At 33.1% G+C, this 19,093-nt stretch overlaps 1 protein-coding gene across 1 annotated transcript in view; it reads left to right on the forward strand.

Annotated features, from left to right (window-relative positions):
- The window catches only part of POLA1 (DNA polymerase alpha 1, catalytic subunit), a 358,044-nt gene that overhangs the window by 148,247 nt on the left and 190,704 nt on the right, over positions 1–19,093 (forward strand). Inside the window, exons 33-34 of the mRNA XM_044670152.1 lie at positions 12,382–12,563; positions 14,324–14,455. Of these exons, the coding sequence (XP_044526087.1) occupies positions 12,382–12,563; positions 14,324–14,455 (314 nt within the window). The remainder of the gene's footprint in view (positions 1–12,381; positions 12,564–14,323; positions 14,456–19,093) is intronic.

Here is a 19,093-nt window from a genome sequence, read left to right on the forward strand (position 1 = left end):
CAAAGAAGTTCTATGACAGTTTATAAATATTAGAGGTGGGATTTAAATTTTGGTCTTCCAATTTCAAGCACAGCATTCTCTTTTACCTCTGCTTAGTCTGGACAAGATCTGTCAAAAAGGAAATGAGGTGAGGCTGGCATGATATATGGTCATTGAAGTTCTCTCAGATCTTAGTGGTCACCCCTCCCTGCCTTTAAATGTCCTCACAGATCTTTATTTTACCAGTTCTAGAATTTTGTTGGTAACCAAAGTCAAACTTACTCCCCATCTGTCTGTCATTTCTATCATCTTGCCTTTTTTTCCCCTAAATCAGAAAACGATTTCAATCATTTGCGCATCACTGTACTTTCTCCTCTGAGTACCTACTTCATTCCTTTTTAGGATCATAGTTTTAAAATTAGTAGGGATCTTGAAGGCCAACTAATCTAATTCCCCCCATTTTACAGATGAGAAAACTAAGGGATAAGATCACATAGAAAGTACCAAAGCTAGGATTTGTACCTAAATCCTCCAATTACAAATCCAACACTTTCCATTTTACCCCTCTGCTTTCCTTATTGCCTCTGACACAGGTAGGGACACGCAGAGAGGAAAAAGAAAGATTTACCTTTTGATTTCTTTGCTTTCAATGCCAGCTCAGCTCACTTTGTAATCTGTAGATCCTCTTTAGGAATACTAGTTAGACTCCATTTTTGAAAAATAGATTAGACATAGACATCTGTCAGCTTTATAGCTGGCAGTGCTTTGCCTTAATTTGTCATGTGGCAGTTTCAGGGTTAGTTGAGTATAGGGCAGTAATCCTAAGTCAGTAGAATCTATAATAATCATTGCTTAGGAAGTTTGAATGGTAATTCTTCAGGCCATTTACTCACATTCCCACCCTTCCCTTGCTTAGGAACATGCTCTGGTCAATAAGGGATTTGAACATTCCTGTGATCCAATTATCTTTCTTCCTATCACTCCAAAATGAAAAAGTAGCTACTCTTCACAGAAGGTTGGGAAGCCTGGCATATGGGAGGTTTGCAGTCTTGAAGAAGGGTGGGGGAGGTAAGTGGTGGTGATAATGAGGAGAGTATTAGGTGAGTGCGTGGCTTCTAAGAGATGTAAGCTGTAGGCATAAAATTACTGTAATTTGTTTTTAAAATTCTAAATGTTTTCTTCTTTAAAAACTGCAGTTAGTGAGCTGACACTGTTAAATAAGTTGAAGTGTACAAATGTATACATAAAATACAAGCCCTCCAAATGCCTAATCACAGACATAAAATAATTCTCTTGCTTTTAATGTAGTTTATATCTTTGATTAATGAAGTGTATTACAGTGTAGGAACTTCGGTGAAGTTTGCTACATTTTTTGTTCTTTTAGCTGTTACAAAGAAATCTAGAATAATGACATAATTTCATTTAAGAAAATTATTAAGTTCACAATTTTTACTTTTAAGGTTCTTTTGTGGAAATAAACTATATTTCTCAACCATTTCTATGGCTTTTTTCCTATTGTATTCCTTTAAAAGAAAACCAAGCTTCCAGTGCTAAATTTATCCTGATATTTCTCTTTACAAAAAGTAATAAATAAATTCTCTGAATATTTCTCCATGACAAGATGATTTCTAACCACTATAAAATGTCCTGTGTTCATTGCTATATGTTGACTAGAGGATGGCTATTTTAACCAAACAAAACATGTTAGAATTTACTGAATATAAAAATATCATAGATACTCTAATAATGGCATAGGCTATATATTAAATGATATAAACTATATCATGTTCTAAATGCTTAATAAACATATGTTGGTTAAGTCTTCATCTCATAGGTAGATGTTTCATGTTTTTGTAGACCCTAATTACGTAAATGATATTGAATTTGTAAAGAACCACATGGTACTATGTTTCATTCCTGAAGAGAAAGAATAACTCTCTAGGCATCACCTGCACTAAAATTTGGTACCCATTTAGCTTTTGTTCTCCAAAATGTAGATTTCTTCCCTTCTTTTTATAATGGGAATTGTATGTGTTTTAGGATGAATGAGACAGGATAAAATATTCACACAATAATTAAGCACCCAATGGAAAAGGCCTGTGGGGGAAAAATCAGTTTACTTCAAGTCTGTGGTTTTTAAAATAATGAAAAACTCTTGGTTTTAATAATAACTGGACTTTAAATTTGTATAGTCTTATTCTTATAATGATAATGAGGGTAGCTTAGCTCTCAAAATATATTTTTCCAGGGTCATGTGGTCATAAATTGAGAACTGTTAGAGCTGTTGGAAGGGTCCAGTTTGCACAATTTACACATCAGGAAATTGAGGCCCAGAAATGACGGGATTTACTTGCACAAGGTCACACAACCGAGTGTGTGAAGATCGATCTAAGTCATTGCTATTGTAATGGATAGAGTTCAATTTGGAGCCAGGAAGACCTGAGTTCAAATCCTGTCTCGTCACTTACTAGCTATGTGTCTTTTCATTTTTCAGTTCCCATATCTATAAAATAGAAGCAATAACAACTCCCTCACAGGGTAATCCTATAGATAACATGAGATAATGGAAGATAAGTGTTTTCATGGAACTGTGGAACTTAACAAATAATCTTTGCAAGGATATAAATTATGGATTTGCTTTATGTCTTTCTGCATAATGCCTACCTTTTGAGGTGGGGTGGCAACTTGCAATTTACAACTAGCAAATGACTCTACCAGTGTAAATCTTCGGCATCTTTTCTGAAACTTACATTATTAGAGAGTTGCCTTGGACACTGGAAATTAAATGACTTGGTCAGATTTACACAGATTATTAACTGATTCACAAGCTATAAACTTTAACGTGCTTTCCAAAGAGCCTGCTTTAGAGGAAATAGTTCTGTTTTAAAGTAGTTTCTTAAAAACTCCTGTATTGTGGGCCACTTCAACAGACTGATGAAACCTATAACAATGATCAAAAGAATTTTGTATTACCTACATTTCATAATTGAAGGAAATTATAAATTTTTAGTTAGAGGTTAGTGAAAATAAAGATGTAATCTGTCCCCAGACCTTTTGGTAGAACCCCAGGTTAAAAATCCCTGCTTTAAAACAAAGGTTTTTAAACTCAAAGTACTGAAGGCCTCCAGTAGGCTGGATAATAACTTGGATTTCATTGGCAAGTCTAATGAAAGGCTGGGGGACGGATTTTAAAGTGAAAGAGAAAAAGGAGGAGAGAAAAAGAAAAAGCAAGTAATACAAAAAAGGGTAAAGGAGGAGGTATGATTCTATTCAATTACTTTCCAGATCAAGTCTGACCATTTCCCTCCCTTCCTCAACAAACTCTCTATTGCTCTCTATTGCCTTTAGGACTCAAATAAACTCCTTTGTTTAACTTTTTAAGATCAATATGGATTTACTATACTTTTCTAACCTTGTTATATAATATTCTCTTTGCACTCTGCAGACCTGCCAGACTGGCCTTCCTTAAACACAAATGTTCCATCTCTTCTCTGTTTGTCTTTGTACTGTCTTCTCCCCATGCCTAAAATAAACTACCTCCTTGCTTCTGCTTCTTTGAAACCTTCGTTTCTGTAGAAACTTAGCTTAAATACAATCTTAAACATGAAAACTTGATCCCTTTGGTTCCTAGTGTCAGTGCCCTCTTTAACCCTTATGACTGATAAATTTTCACTGAAATTTTAATAGTAAATTTATAGACATTTTAGAAATGTGTTGATAGTATGAAAGCTAGAAGTTGACCTTTATGTACTTGGAAAACTGTATATGCTAACTTTAAAAGTAACATCTTCAATATATTTTACACCAAGTTAAATGTTGCTTTAAATTTAACTCCTTCATGACAGTTTATTGAAGGATTCATTTTCAATGCTTGCTATCAATCAATTCTATTTACATAATGATAAATATGATTCATTCTATGGTTTTTTTTTTAAATTAAAAGATTCACAGGAAGACCTGTTTAGCTAACAAGCCCATATGTTTTTTACTGTACAAATAACTGGTCAAACATAGTTATTGCACAAGGATATAGAGACTCTAACAGTGTTTCACTTGGACTGAGTTTTCCCATTTGAGTGCTTTTTGGTATTTCTACTTCTAAGTACAAAAAGAGGGAGTCCCTGAAAGTAAATCAGTTAATTTGACTATTTGTTAACAGTGAATTTACTAAAGAATAGGCGAATTGCCAAATTCAGGATAGTGAATTGATTATCTGGGAGTCTTCTATTTATTCAAGTTTTCCATTTGCTCATTAACATGAATAATTTAGAATTGGTTCTATCATCATTGATTGCACTTCCATTTATGGGTTTTTAATAGGGAATAAAGACATCTTGTAGGTAATCAGATTCATATATGTGGATACACACACTATATAAATATGTATATATCTGTATAGTTAATTATAGACAATAGTATTCACCTTGGGAGAATGCTGGTAAGTATACTTTTTAAAAAGCTAATCTGAACATATCAATAACCATCCAAAAAGTTGAACAGCTTAGTTTATAGCAGGAAGGAAATAGTGGAAAAAGACAGTGTAGATGATTCATCCAAAAAACACATTGGCTTTATTTGGCCAGGATTGTGGAGCTTTTGAATAAAGTAGTATTGCTAAAGTCATTCAAACATATATGTTCTATGAATATACATTTTAAAAGGAGGTATATATATTATTCATGAAAGTCATTTTAAATAATAAACATTGGTATTTGTATATTTTCAGATTTGCAAAATATATTATATACATTTTGATTTGATTCTCATCACAAAGTTGTGAAGTATGTAGTATATATGATAGTATTGTCCTCATTTCCTGGATGAGAAAACTGAAGCTTAGAGAAATTACATTATTTGCCCATGGTTATGCAGTTAATAAGACTTAGATATGAGAATTGAAGCTAGTCTTTCCTGAATGAAAATCTAGTGTTTTCCGGAACCTCTAATATTTTATTTTGCAGTATCCTTTGCAGGTATGATAAGAGTAATAGGAAAAAAAAAGTAGTTCCATTATGCCTATTTATAGTAAGATAAATCATGGATTTGTATTTCAAGAAGTGACTACTTTTTCTTCAGACATAGAATGAATGTTTCTTGACTGGTTCTATGTGTTAGTAAACATGTAAGGTGATCTGTCAAAAACATTCCCTTATAAATAGAAGCTCTTTTTCCTAAGTACTGTATCATCTTTGTTTCTTAATCCCTACCATCCAGGGGAAGTGGTTTATGCAAGAAGTTTGCAATCTGGAATTTTAGTTTTCTACCCATTAGCCCAAAACTAATTTGTTACTGTTTGGTCCTGCTGTTTAAGTACAGTGGTCTCAATGTGTCTCTCATTCTATTTCTTTGCCTTTTTTTTTTCCCGCCAAGTCTGAAGCATGTAAGATGAATATGACAATAAAGATTCTGCTTTGGAGTATCAGGTCTGATAATTGTGTCACCAATTTTTTGAGTAATAAGTAACCTATGCTGTTTTGAGCACGTGTTTTAAAATTCAGAAGCTCTACCCCTAGGTGGCAGCACCAGATACTGTTTTTCTTTTGTTTCACTCTAGTCCAAAAGAATAGTATAAGCAAAGAAACTTTTAGACATATGGTGAGTACAAACTAAGCACACTATAAGCAGTTTAAACAGACGTTAGATAAAAGCATCCCTTGAAACAAAACTGTTGAGCTTTGCATCTATATAAGCCAAACCATTCTTCCTTCCTTGACAGCATTTTTCCAGTTAATACATTTTTTAATATCTTATTGCTTACTTTCTTATGAAGAAATGTTTAAAGCATTTGTCTGACATTTTCCTCCCAGAATTAAGAACTGGCTCCCAAAATACATTCTGCTGAAAATTTTTTGACATTGCCACTAACCTAGAACGATCACTTTCTTGTAGTGTCATTCTTAATTTTTTTTGTCATGACAAAAAAATACTTTATATTTGTATTCGACACATTAAGTATAAAAATTTTTAAAGATCAATAATATGTCTCTATACAAAGAAGAACAGAAAAAGAGGATTGTATGTGAAACAACAAACCTTTATTTATACCATTGGGTATTTTAAGATATATAATAATTAAACATGATAATTTCAAAGCTGTCCTTCCCTGTTTCCCCTTGGAGTTCCTCATGGACTAGGGTGTGTGTCTGTGTGTCTGTGTGTCTGTGTCTGTGTCTGTGTGTTGCACACATACATAGGTGTGCATGTCTTTTTTTATGTTTCCATAATGACATCCTTTTTATGTCTCCCCCCCCTTTTTTTTTTTTGCATCGTGATTACCCTTTCTTAATTACCTTTACCACCTCCGGCCCTCTAAATCTTCCCTTATAACAGAGAAATAAACGCAGTCACTCAAAACAGATCAACACATAGGCCATATCTGAAAATATCTGACTCATGACAGAATTTTAGTCACTTTTTCTGTGTCAGAAAGTAGATATTTTTCTTTTAGTTCTTTGGATTCATGATTGGTCATTTTGTTGGCCAGAGTTCTTAAGTCTTTCAGAATTTTTCTTTATTATAGTGTTATTTACAATGTATAGTTTGTTCTCTTGGTTCTGCTTGCTTTGTTCCTCTTTAGTTCAAATATATCTTCTCAAAGTTCTTTGATTCTTTTTTTTGTCATTTTTCATGAGGTCCTATCATTCTCATGAGAATGTCATATTCTGTTACACCCATAACTTATCATAACTTACTCAGTTCCCCATTTGATGGACACCACTTTAGTTTTTACTCAGTTCCCCATTTGATGGACACCACTTTAGTTTCTGATTCCTTACTACAGCAAAAAGTGCTACTATGAATATTTTTGTACATTTTGGTTGTTCACCATCCTTTTTTAATCTCTTTGGGGTTTATAGATAGTATATTGTATATTGCCAGATTTTGTGCCCTTGGAAATTGTTTAATGATTTTTTTGAGTATAATTCCAAATTGCTTTCTAGAATATAGTTTTACTAGCATTGTTGTATTAGTGTGTCTGTACTCCCATATTCAGTTATTATTTTCCTTTTTTAAAACAATCTTTGCAAATGTGATTGATATGAGTTGGAACCTAAATTGTTTTAATTGGCATTTTTCTTAGTGATTTTGAGCATTTTCCTTGAAAACTGCTTATTTTATATTCTTTAACCATTCTTACTGGTTCTTATTCATCTATATTTAAATTACTTTTATGTGTTTGAGACCTTCATCAGACAAACTCGCTTCAAATACTTTTCCCCCTGGTTGTTTGTCTTATAATTTTAAGTGTTGTGATTTTTGTGGTATAAAAGTTTTATCTTATCAAAATTGTCCATTTTTTCTGCTAAGACCTTCTGTCCCTTGTTTTATCATGAATTCTTTCCCTTTCCGTAGTTACAAAATGTAACTGCTCCTCTAATATGTTTGTGATATGAACTTTTATGTCAATCCATCTCTTTAGAGTATATTGTAGTATATGGGATGAGATATTGGTCTGACTTGAAATTTCTGCCAGATAGCTTTCCAGTTTACTCAACAGAATACTGAGGCCATATCCCAGTAGATGGGGTTTTGGGGTTTATCCAAAACAATGTTACTGTATCCATTTGCTTTTGGGTCTTGTGTACCCAATTCCTTCTGTTTTTTAATCAGTTTTAAATAGATCTGATGATTACTGCCGTGTAGCTGGATTCTGATACTACTATTCTCCTTTCTTCCCATATCTCCCTTTTCTGTTATTTCCCATGATTTTTTATCACTTTTATTCCTCCATATTCATTGTTATTATTTTCCTTGCTCTACCATGTAACACTTTGAGTGTTTGATTGACTTAGTCCTGAATAAATAAACTTAGATGGTATTATCATTTTTATTAAATTGGCCTGGCCAACTTTGAGCAATGGAAATATTTCCAATTATTTAAGCCTATGTGTATTTCTTTTCTTTTATGCCAATGCTGTATCTTAAAAAATTTTTTTTTGCCTATTACTTATAGAAATAATTTTTGACAATTGTTATCTGACATTTTGCTATTCCAGTTTACTTTCCCTCCTGCCCCCCATCCCTGAGGTGGTAAATAGTCTGATATCGGTTATAATAGTACTGTCATGCAACACATTTCCATATTGCTCATGACATGGAAGATGATATATATCACACATACAATAAAAAAGTTATTGAGGGAAATAAAACGAAAAAAAGCCATGTTTTGATCTGCGATTAAAGTTGGTCTGTATTTTTATAAAGAATGTTTCATTTTATATGGTTTCTATCTCCAATCTGTTTGGAGTGGGAGGGAACTCACCTATTTTATATACTTTGTAGTTATTTTAAGTGGATTTCTTCTTTGTTTAACTCTTGAGTTTTTTGGTAATGTACAGAAATGCTGGTGATTTGTGTTGACTTATTTTTTAAAATCTTTACCATCTGTCTTAGAAACAGTATGGTGTTTTGTTTTCAAGGCAGTAGAGCAATAAGGACTGGGCAATGGAGACAAGTGACTTGTCTAGGGTCATACAGCTAGGAAGTATCTCAGGTCAGATTTGAACCATGACCTCCCATCTCTGGGCCTGGCTTTCCAGCCACTGAGCCATCTAGCTGCTTTCTGTTATTCTCTAGTATATTCTAAATCAGAGTTGGCGAAGTATTAGCATGTGTGCCCAGCTGGCATGGGGTAGAGAAGGGCTGCCCTGTTCCCCCTCTTTCCAGCCACCCAAAGCAAGCACTTCCTACCGCCTCTCTCTGGGGTAATGTGAGGGGCTCACAGGCATCTAAGTTGCAGTTTGGGCCCGCAAACTTGAAATTCTTTGCCAATGCTGCTCTAGATTATCATATCATCAGCAAAAGGTAGTAATTGTGTTTATTCTTTACCTACGGTTAATGCCTCAATTGCTTTTTTCTTGACTTATTGCTTTGGTAGTATTTCTATTACCATATTAAGTAATATTTATGACAATGGACCTTATTGCTTTACCCCTGATCTTATTGGAAAAACCTCTAGCAATTCTTTCAGAAGCTTTTTTGTGCATTTTTTCATCTAATTATGTTTTTTGTTATTATAGTCTTTTATGATTATACTTTTTCTTATATTGAGTCCTCACTCATTCTTGATATAAATCCAACCTGGTCATCATGTATAATCTTTTAAATGTTGATGTAATTTCTTTCCTAGTGATTTTCATTCAATATTTTTGTTTTAATATTTATTGGGGAACTTGAAGTATAGCTTTCTTTTTCTGTCTTATCTCCTAGGTTTAGGTTTCACAATTACATTTCTGTTATGGAAGGAATTTTGTAAGAATTATTTCCTTTTTTTTTTTTTACAGATTATTTAATATTAGAATTGTTCTTTGTTATATATAATAGTAATTGTTCTTTGAATGTTTGCTAGAATTCACTTATAAATCCATTGGGTTCTGTCCCCTGCCCTCCTCTTTTGAAGCTCATTGATGGTTTTTTTCAATGTCTTGTTCTAAGGATGGTAACTTAAATTTTTTGTTTCTTTATTTCAGTAATCTTGGTGTTGTGTTTTATATTGTAAATTCACTTTTTTTTTGTTCATGTAAAATTGGGCATTCGCCTTATTAATTTATTTTTGTTAGTATATATAATTGGGTAAAAAAATTTATAATATGTTGTGAATTTTCCTTTTTCATATTTGACATTGGCATTTTTAAAAAAGATTCTTTTACCCAGGCCACAAGTACAGTGGGCATTCAAGGACATGATCCTATTGCGGATTAGCATGGGAGCTCTGACCTGTTTCTTTTCCATCCTGGGCCCCAGTCCATCTCTTTTTAGGCAGCTTGGTAGCCCTCTACTCTCAGGGGCTCTCCACATTGGTTCTAGATTTAGTTTGGACACCTGTTTTACTTTTAACCCTAATAAAGCTTAGAATTCCTGAGCTGAAAGCCACCCCGGATTTTCTTCTGTTTAAAAAAAAAAATCTGATTTTCTATTAACAGATTTCTAGTTTGTTTATTTTTCTTAATCTCTGATTTTTCAGAATTTTAATTTGGTGGGTTTTGTTATTTTAATTTGTTGCTTTTATATTTTTTGTTAGTTGCATGCCCAATTAGCTGATCAGTTTTTTCCCTTTTTTTTTTTTTTTTACATTTTTTTAAACCCTTCTGTGTATTGGCTCCTAGGTGGAAGAGTGGTAAGGGTGGGCAATGGGGGTCAAGTGACTTGCCCAGGGTCACACAGCTGGGAAGTGTCTGAGGCCAGCTTTGAACCTAGGACCTCCCGTCTCTAGGCCTGACTCTCAATCCAATGAGCTACCCAGCTGCCCGGTTTTTTTCTCTTTTTAATTGATGGATTGCCTGGTTATTTTTTAAATTGACATAACATTATAATGTGATGATATACTCATAACAGTATTCAGCTTCTGAATAATTTTGAAATAATTAGGAAGATGAGTCAGTTTTGTTAGTGCCACGTAAAGATAAAACTCGGCTATATAAATGGAAGCATATTGCAAATACCTCTTGTGATAACTTTAGCATACTTCTTAGGTAGAGTCAAAGAGAATGTATTTGTATAAGTAGTAAGTAATGTGGCATCTAGATTTTCTTTACCAAATGGGCATTTTGCCCCACTGCAGGTGGATGCAGCTTGGTGTACTCAGATGAATTAAGTGAACCATTGTGTGGTCCAGGAAAAGAGAAATCCACATATTATTAGTACAGCTTTCTGTTCTGTCCAGTCCATAAAATTATAAAACCAATGTAATAATTTTTTCACTCTGTTTTTGAATAAAGTATCCAGTTAAAAGGTTACCTATGATTAACACCCCCCCCCCCAATCATTACTAACACATAATGAATATTGGGAACATCTAGAATGGAAAAATATTAATACATAATTTTGACATAGATACTGTGATGAGTTTCAGATCGAAATTCGTTAGATAACATTTAAAAAGTAAGAACTTTATTCTTCTCTATCAAGAGAAAGTCTCCTCAAAGTCATTATTGTTCTCTGTCTTTGATTTATCCCTCATCCAACCCTGATCATTAATGTTTATTTGTGAGCTCAAATCTTAAAGTGCAATGTAAACAAGTTATTATTCTGTTGGGGTATCCATTATCCTTGACAATAACTTTTAAGTACAAATGTACATTGAATCCTTTAGGACAGAAGTTCATAATAGTATGAAATCATAGTGAAGAACAGTCATTTTAAAATTTATATATTGGTAACTTTTAAAGATATTTATATTTTAAGGATATATGCCATCTCTTTTGAAAGTGCTGAGCATTGATTCCTATCAGAGGGACAGCAGCTTATGAGAACTCCCTTATACCTGTGTTATATCTTTTTTTTAACAAGTATATTTTTTGTGTATGCATATAAACAATTAAATTGATACATTGCTGAGTGAGAGTGTGTGTATGTAACAACACCCAAGTATGTCCATTGAATAATATCCATACATTAATTGTGAAGCTCTTGCTTGCTTAATGCATTTTTAGTTTGCTTATAGCGCAGATAAAATATAAATCTTTTTTCCTTAGTTATCCCTCAGATCTGGAGTTCATCAGTTTTTCTTTAGAATGCTTTTATTCTGATCTACACTATTGAGTGCTTATACTTACATATGTTATTGGGTTTTACATGTTGACAGTTATATTTGCCAAAGTTAAATTAATCTTGACCTAAGAAATTGCTGTTTCTTTTAAATAGTTTGCCCAAAAAAAGAGAATGTAAAGCAATGCAGTGACTGATTTTTATTTTTCCCAATGAAATGTTGAATGTGTTCTTGGTGATTTAGAGACCATTTTCTTTTTTTGTTGTCTTATAAAATCAGCATTCTTATTATTTTTGTAGTTATTCTAAGTTTCTGAATTATGTCAACCAAAAAGCCATATTGCATTTTGCTTCAAATGCTACTGAATTTTAACCACTGCATTAGATTGCAACCTACATGCTGTTAACCACTGAGCCAAGATGAAATCGACCACTGCATTGAAATCAGACTTGGCTGTTGTGTCTGGTCTTGAAGGAGTTGTAATATCACTGGGCATGTTTACTTTAATGGGCTTTTTTAGTTTCTGTTTAATGTTTTACTGCTGCCATTTATTTAGATGAATATTTCTTGGTAATCATGAATATTGTCATATTTGAGGTTTTTTTATTTAATTTAAAGAAAATAATAAGCCCATCCTATGGAAGCAGTTCCTTCAGTAACCAAATATATTTGTGGCATATTCCCACCTTTTATTAATGCAGTTTGTTTTATTTATAAACATTAGTCATTTGTCCATGTTATAGGAATACGAGCCTTAGCTTAGGTTAAAATTGTATTTTGTTTACATCTTTATGTGTTATGGATCATTGTTTCTTAAGGTTTATTTATGCTTTCTGAGTTATTCCTTTTTTTGGATGGGAGAATGCAAATAAATACACCTTTCTGATCCTTTCTTTTTTATTTCATATTAATAGGACTGGATCCCACTCAATTCAGAGTTCATCAACATTACCATAAAGATGAAGAGAATGATGCCTTACTTGGTGGCCCAGCACAACTCAGTGATGAAGAGAAATATAGGGACTGTGAAAGATTCAAATTTTCTTGCCCTAAATGTGGAACTGAGAACATTTGTGATGGTGTCTTTGATGGTTCGGTTAGTTACTTTTTTCTTAATGTTTTGGTGTTCAAAACTATTGGAAATGGGCTTTAATTTCTTTTTTTTTTTTTTTAAATATGGGGAAAATTGAGGAAAAGTTGTGCTGAATGGGTTTAAAGATTATAAAAATGGAGATTAGTTTATTCTTCAAAACCTTGTAAAAATTAAAAAGGAAAACTTTTCTTTCAATGTGTTTATGTATTTTTGAATTCTTTTGAACTGTTGGCCTTCATTTTAAAATGGCATCACTTTTAAATTCCAAGTTATTTTAAACCATTTTTAAAATTTCCTTAATTAGTAACCTGAATTTCCCTCCCATTTTTTAAAGCTTGTGGTAATATTTTCCTTTATCCTAAATCACGTTAATGGGAACTAAGAGTTTTTGAAAAGTTTTTACTTATCTTTTCCCATCCCATTTACCTCCTTTTTGACAAAGGTACTGCTCTGTTATCTTGCCTGCTGTCTTTGAATATCAGACATAAAAAAGTCATAGGGAGACATTCCTTCCAAGAAGCACTGCCAAAAAATATATCACTGACCTTGGCTCCGAACTTGAAGCTTGGCCAACTTATTTAACTCTACTGCAGTGTTATGCACATATTAGCCATTGGCAAATTAGTAAGCAGCAGAGTGGTGCAAAACCTTGAAGCTGAAAGAAAATATATCTTTTATCTAAATTAAAAGTAATTATTTTAAGTTAATTTGGACAAACAGCAGATGTTTTGCATTTTTCAAAAAATCAAAACAAAGCAGTCTTTGGAAGCAAGTGAGAAGAAAAGGCAGACACAGATCAGCAATACTTTGCTAAATCCTTGACTTTTGCTTCATTACAGCTGTAAATAAGATAGTTAATTGCATGGAGGCTTGACGACTTGCAGATGGGCTAACTGTGGAAGAGCGGATGTCAAGCTTTAAAATCTCTTCCACCTGGAATTGCTTAGTGTTGTGGGTGGGTGGTGTCTGCCAGATTGAATCAGAAAAGCACAGATTTTTTTTTACTATCAACATGGAGGGAGGGGGCTGAGGTAGAGAGAAATGAGGGAAACCCCAACAAACCTAACTATTTACCTGTGATTTGCTTAATTAATCTATATGTAGAAGGAAGGAAAATAAAAGAAACATTTTTGACTGTTGATAATTTACTTATAAAACTCTACACTTTATCTCTAAAAAACTATTTGAAAATTTAAAGAAATTTTAATATGAATTCCTGAAAATAGAAATGTTTCTTTGTGGTATAATACTTTTTACTTCTTTCCTCTCCTCTCAAAAATGAACTAAAACAACATATATGAGTCAACTAATGTCATGTGGAGTATTAATATATCTTGATATTTGGTACTTATAAGGACAGATTTAAAGATATTGATCAATATTCTTGGAAAGGATATTTATTTCTGATAAAAAAAAAAGACATGGTTGGTTTGTTGGAGAAAATTGATTTTTGCTATAGATTCTGCAAGATTATTTTTATTCAACACAATTTGTTGAATGAGGACCACTGACACATGAAAAAACATTTTTAAAAATCAACTTCTTACTTCATGGAGATGATAGCAAGAAAAGGGAACTGTGTCTAAAGAGGCCCTAGAGGGGGAAGTATCCAAAAAATGAGCTTGAAAAATATCCAATAAAATGAATTGAGGGTATTGAGCAATAGAACAGTATACCGTTTCTTTAGACATAAAATCCTTACATAATTTTGCAGTAACTTTCTGTGTACTTGTCTGTCTCTACTTCCTTTTTATTCTTTGTAGGGAACCCAGATAGAACCCAGCTTGTTTCGCTGCTGTAATATAGATTGTAAAGCTTCACCTATGACCTTTGCAGACCAACTGAATAATAAGTTAATCCTGGATATCAGACGCTGCATTAAAAAATACTACAATGTAAGTGTCCATATGAGTCCTTGTGTGTGTGTGTGTGTTTATATGTGTGTGTCATATTTATAATACACATATATGAGTATACATACATGGAAAGCTTATATAATAGGGTCTTAATAATTCTTGTTAAAGTGAATATTCATGGTTTTGTGTTTGTTTTTCTTTTGAAATGCATGATCTAAAAAATAATTTCTTGAAAATACTTATGGAAGGTGTTTTTCAACAGGTAAAATAGTTCTATTAAGAAAGATTTGTGTGTTTTTGTTGGGAAGAACATCCATTCCATGAAAGAAAAAATACCTTTATAAAAACTTGGACTTTTGCTTTTAATAAAAAAGAGAAATACAATTAGGAAATACTTTGCAAGATGTAAAGCAAGACCCCCAAAACTTTGACTGCATAAAAAGTCAGCATTATGTATAAACATTTGGATAAATACGACAATCCTATGTTGCTATCAGTATCAGTTGATCAGTAGTACTTTCTATTTACATAGTATTTCACAACATTTTAAATGGTAATTATTTGGAAGAAGTCAAAGGAAATATCTTTTAGATTTAAGTACAATTTAGCTGGCTTTTAAGACACTATTTCTAATGTTGAGAAATACTTTCTGAAAAATGGCAGAAACTTCTTTTAAGCCATCTGGGTCACAAAAATTTTTCTTCAATTATAAAGAAAAACAAAACCTCATGAAAAAGTTTCATATGAATAAGCTTTTTCTTTTTCCTCTCATCAAGATTAAACAAAAATAAAACTTTCCCCTCAATATTGCCCTTTTCCTCTATATTGATTATTTGTAGTGTGGAATAGGAGATAGAAAAATTTGGTCTTAGAAACAGGGAGATCTGGATTCATAGCGTATCTTTGACACACATGGCGGCTTTTTAACCTTGGACTGATCCTTAAGTTTTCAGTGCTGTAAGCAGTGTATAAAAAAAATGTTCCAGAGAAGTAATTGGTATCATACCCCCATCTGAGAGTTCTTGATACCACTGAAATCATCGGTTTTATCATTTTAGCACTTCTGATTATTTAAAGATTGATCTATCTCTTTTAGGAATTAGGTTGTCACATCACTTAAAAACTAACTTTACTTTTTACATTAAAAAGAAGTTTTTATGGCAAGGCATTAGGGAAAAAAAAGACTTAGATTTATTATGTAGCTTTTATTTATGTTTTAGCCAGTATAAATCACTCCCCTTTACCTCCTGATTTTAAAAATACTGCTACTCACCAGTAAAGTAGTATGACTTAGGTCTATGATCTTGAGGAAAAAAAATTAAAAACTGCTACAGTATTACAATTCAGGGTTAATGATTTATATTTTCTAAACACTGAAGTGAATTTTTATCTTTTAGCATTAAATTTAAAGAGGATAATGAAATATAAAACATTTAACTACTCAATCCTATATCCATTATTCTGTTATGAACAATAAGTTGGGAACAGAATTTGTTTAAGGCAGAAGTATGCAGCTTGTGGGGCACCCACAGCCCACAACACTCCCAAGTATGGCCGAATCCTAATGCAATAAAGTAGATATTAGTATATTATTTCCTAAGTAAAAAAAGGCTTCCCACCGGGATCCTATTCTACAGGTCAGAGGCCCTATTTCTATTGGAATATGACACCACTGATCTGATATAAGGGAGTACATTTCCAATTTTGATGTTCAGCACATATATTGTAGACTTATTTCTTTCAAAGTCAACTAGATCTCAGTTTTACGACTATCCAGTTGTGGGCCCCACTGAGCAAGAGAAGATAATCTTGGCTTATGTAAAATAATTTGAATTCTCTATCCATGTTTAAAACATGAAAGTCTTCCATGATGAACTTTGTATAACAATAATTCTCAGAAGAAATTTGTCATCTTTTGTAATAAATAAGTAGCATTTGGACAAATTAAGTTAGAATAATTGCATAATATATATAGAATAAGTTTGGACAAAGACTGCAAAAAATGTAGGATTCTTTCCTAAGCCAGGGACAATTTTCCAATAAAAAAAAAAATTGTAACCTAGATTAAAGAGCGTTTTCCTTCCCAAAGCTTAAGGTTTCTAGAACACAATGCAGAGTTGTTATTTTCATCCATGTCAAGACAACTCACCAGCTTTCATGTGGAAGGATATATGGACTGGGACCTTTTCCATTAGGGCTCTTCCTTTGTGATGTCTTTTTATGTGCCTTCTTTTCTGTGAATTGTCTCTTTAAAATTTCTGAAAGTCTCTGCTATAATTTCAGAATCGAACTGAATTTTCTTGTAGAGTTAAGAAAAAAGTACCTCTCTGAAATTGGTGCCTGCTTGCTGGTATTTGTCTTGTGTTATAGTAATGGAGTGTCTCGGACTTTTGTCTTTCTATTGCCTTCAGAACAGAGAAGTACTTCATTTCTCTGCAGATTTCATATTTGAATATGAAAAGCCTGGGTCCTCAGGTCTGAGTGCTTTTTTCATGGCAGGCACTCAGGTCTCCTATTCTATAAGCACTTTTGAGATTCGGTTGTTCCTCTTTAGGGTCATGGTGCTGTTTCTTTATGTCCTTGATTAATTGAAGCTTCATTCTCCTCTCCATACCCAACATTTAGTAAACTGCCTATGTCATCTATCTTCATTTCTGGATCCAGCAGGAAATTTCCTGGTGGGTTTTTTGAGGTTCTATGCTTTTTATATTGGGCTATGAGGTGTCAGCTTTCCCTTGGGTAAAATATAGATAGCTCACCACACCACCCTTCTACTTAGGAACTTCTTAGAATCTTTGATTAAAATTTCATAAATATTTCATAGAAATTCTCACTCAAGACCTTTTCCTTGTAGCTCTCTCAGGTTATAAATGTAATCATTCTCAATTTTTTTTTCTTATAAAGGGAGAAAAAGATTAGCAAAGACCACAGCCCAAAATTTGTTTCAGATATTAATTTTAATATGATTTTTATAAGATCTTTAGAAAACTTGTCAAAGAATCATATTCGAACTTCAGATTTTACCTGACGAGCTTTTTTAATGGTTAGAAAATTAGCAAAACAAAGAGAATCAAAGGATCAATAATAACTAGTTTCTAGTTGTAGAAAGTTGACAGTTGGCTTTTGCCTCTGTGTTAGTCAATAAAGTAATTTCTATCTTTCAGGGGACAATGTATACAGGTGTAAGAAATTCTGTGGGTACATACATTCATATATTCTCCCTCTCTCTCTCTCTCTCTCTCTCTCTCTCTCTCTCTCTCTCTCTCTCTCTCTCTCCCCCCCCCCTCCTTCTCTCTCCCCCCCCCCCAAACATAAATACATACATGCATATTGATTGGGTGGCTGGGGCAGACTAACAGCTGGGTTTATTAGGAAAAGCTTCTGTAGTGGTAGCACTTGGTCTGAAACTTAAAGTATTCCACGACTTACAGATATAAAATGTGAGAGTTCTAGGAACAATCTCATGTACAGGGTTATGTAACCATCCAGGAAACATAGATGCGAGTCAAATTGCCTAACAGGCTTTAAGTGCCTACTGAGAGTTTGTGTTTTAACCTAGTGGTAACAGGGAGCCACTGGGGCTTTCTGATCAGGGGGAATTGACAGAATCAGATGTTTGCTTTAGGAAAATCGGTTTGGAGAGTATGTATTGGAGAGAGTGGAAACTGGAACCAGGAAGGTCAATTATTAGGTTATTTTAGCAGTCCAGGTTAATGATAGATGAAGGCCTCAATGAATAGAAATTATAACATCTCACATTTATATAGACTTTGAGGTTTTTTTAGATATTAATATCATTCAAATTCTTTATATGTAAATATATATTTATATTTGAAAGAAGAGAAAGGAAGAAATGTGGTAGATATCACCCTATGACATCAAATTCCTTTTGTTACTGTATTGAAAGAAAGTGAAATTTCAGTCTCTCAGATATATCATTCCATAGTAATGGTGACACAGAATGAGTATACCTTCCAGCAGATTGCTATCATGAAACTATAACTTAATTTTTCTTGAGTCTAAAGATATTATAAATAAGGGTAAGTAAAAAAGAGTGGTATGACTTGCCATGTGATTTGACTTAGTTGTAAAAGCTAATTATTGAAATAATTTCCCATTTTGAGATTAGGATAATATTACTCTAAACTGAACTGTTTCATTTTTGTCTGTCTTTTGGTAATTCCTAGCTCAGTGCCAGACATATAATGGCACTTAATAAATATTTGTTAGTTGATTAATTGACCCAGAGTTTTGGATTTGAAAGCCATATGCCCAAATGCTGTTTCCCTTGTGGTCTTGCCTGTATCAGTATAAAATAATTAGAATTTAGATGAGAAAGGAAGGGCCTTTGAGGCTGAGATAAGCGTTTTAAGCAGATATAGTACTTTTTCCTTTGAGGCCTCAAAGCCTCTGAAATCAGCCAAAGTTGAAGGCTACTGAGAACCAGTAGCCTGCCAGGAGCCAATATTGCTAGAAACCTAGCACTGGAGCAGGCAGAGGTGTAGAAGAGCTAGTTGAGAGAGAAAGGATCATGATTTGAAGGAAGATAATAGCTCTCACTAATCTTTTCTTCTTTTAGAATGTGTGCTATACATGTAGAAATCAATTTAAATCTTTAAAAAATCTTACTGTATTCATACTTTTTAAATATAGCAAATGAATATACACTTCATCTCA

Source organism: Gracilinanus agilis, chromosome 3, assembly GCF_016433145.1.
Source record: "Gracilinanus agilis isolate LMUSP501 chromosome 3, AgileGrace, whole genome shotgun sequence".
NCBI classification, from domain to species: domain Eukaryota; kingdom Metazoa; phylum Chordata; class Mammalia; order Didelphimorphia; family Didelphidae; genus Gracilinanus; species Gracilinanus agilis.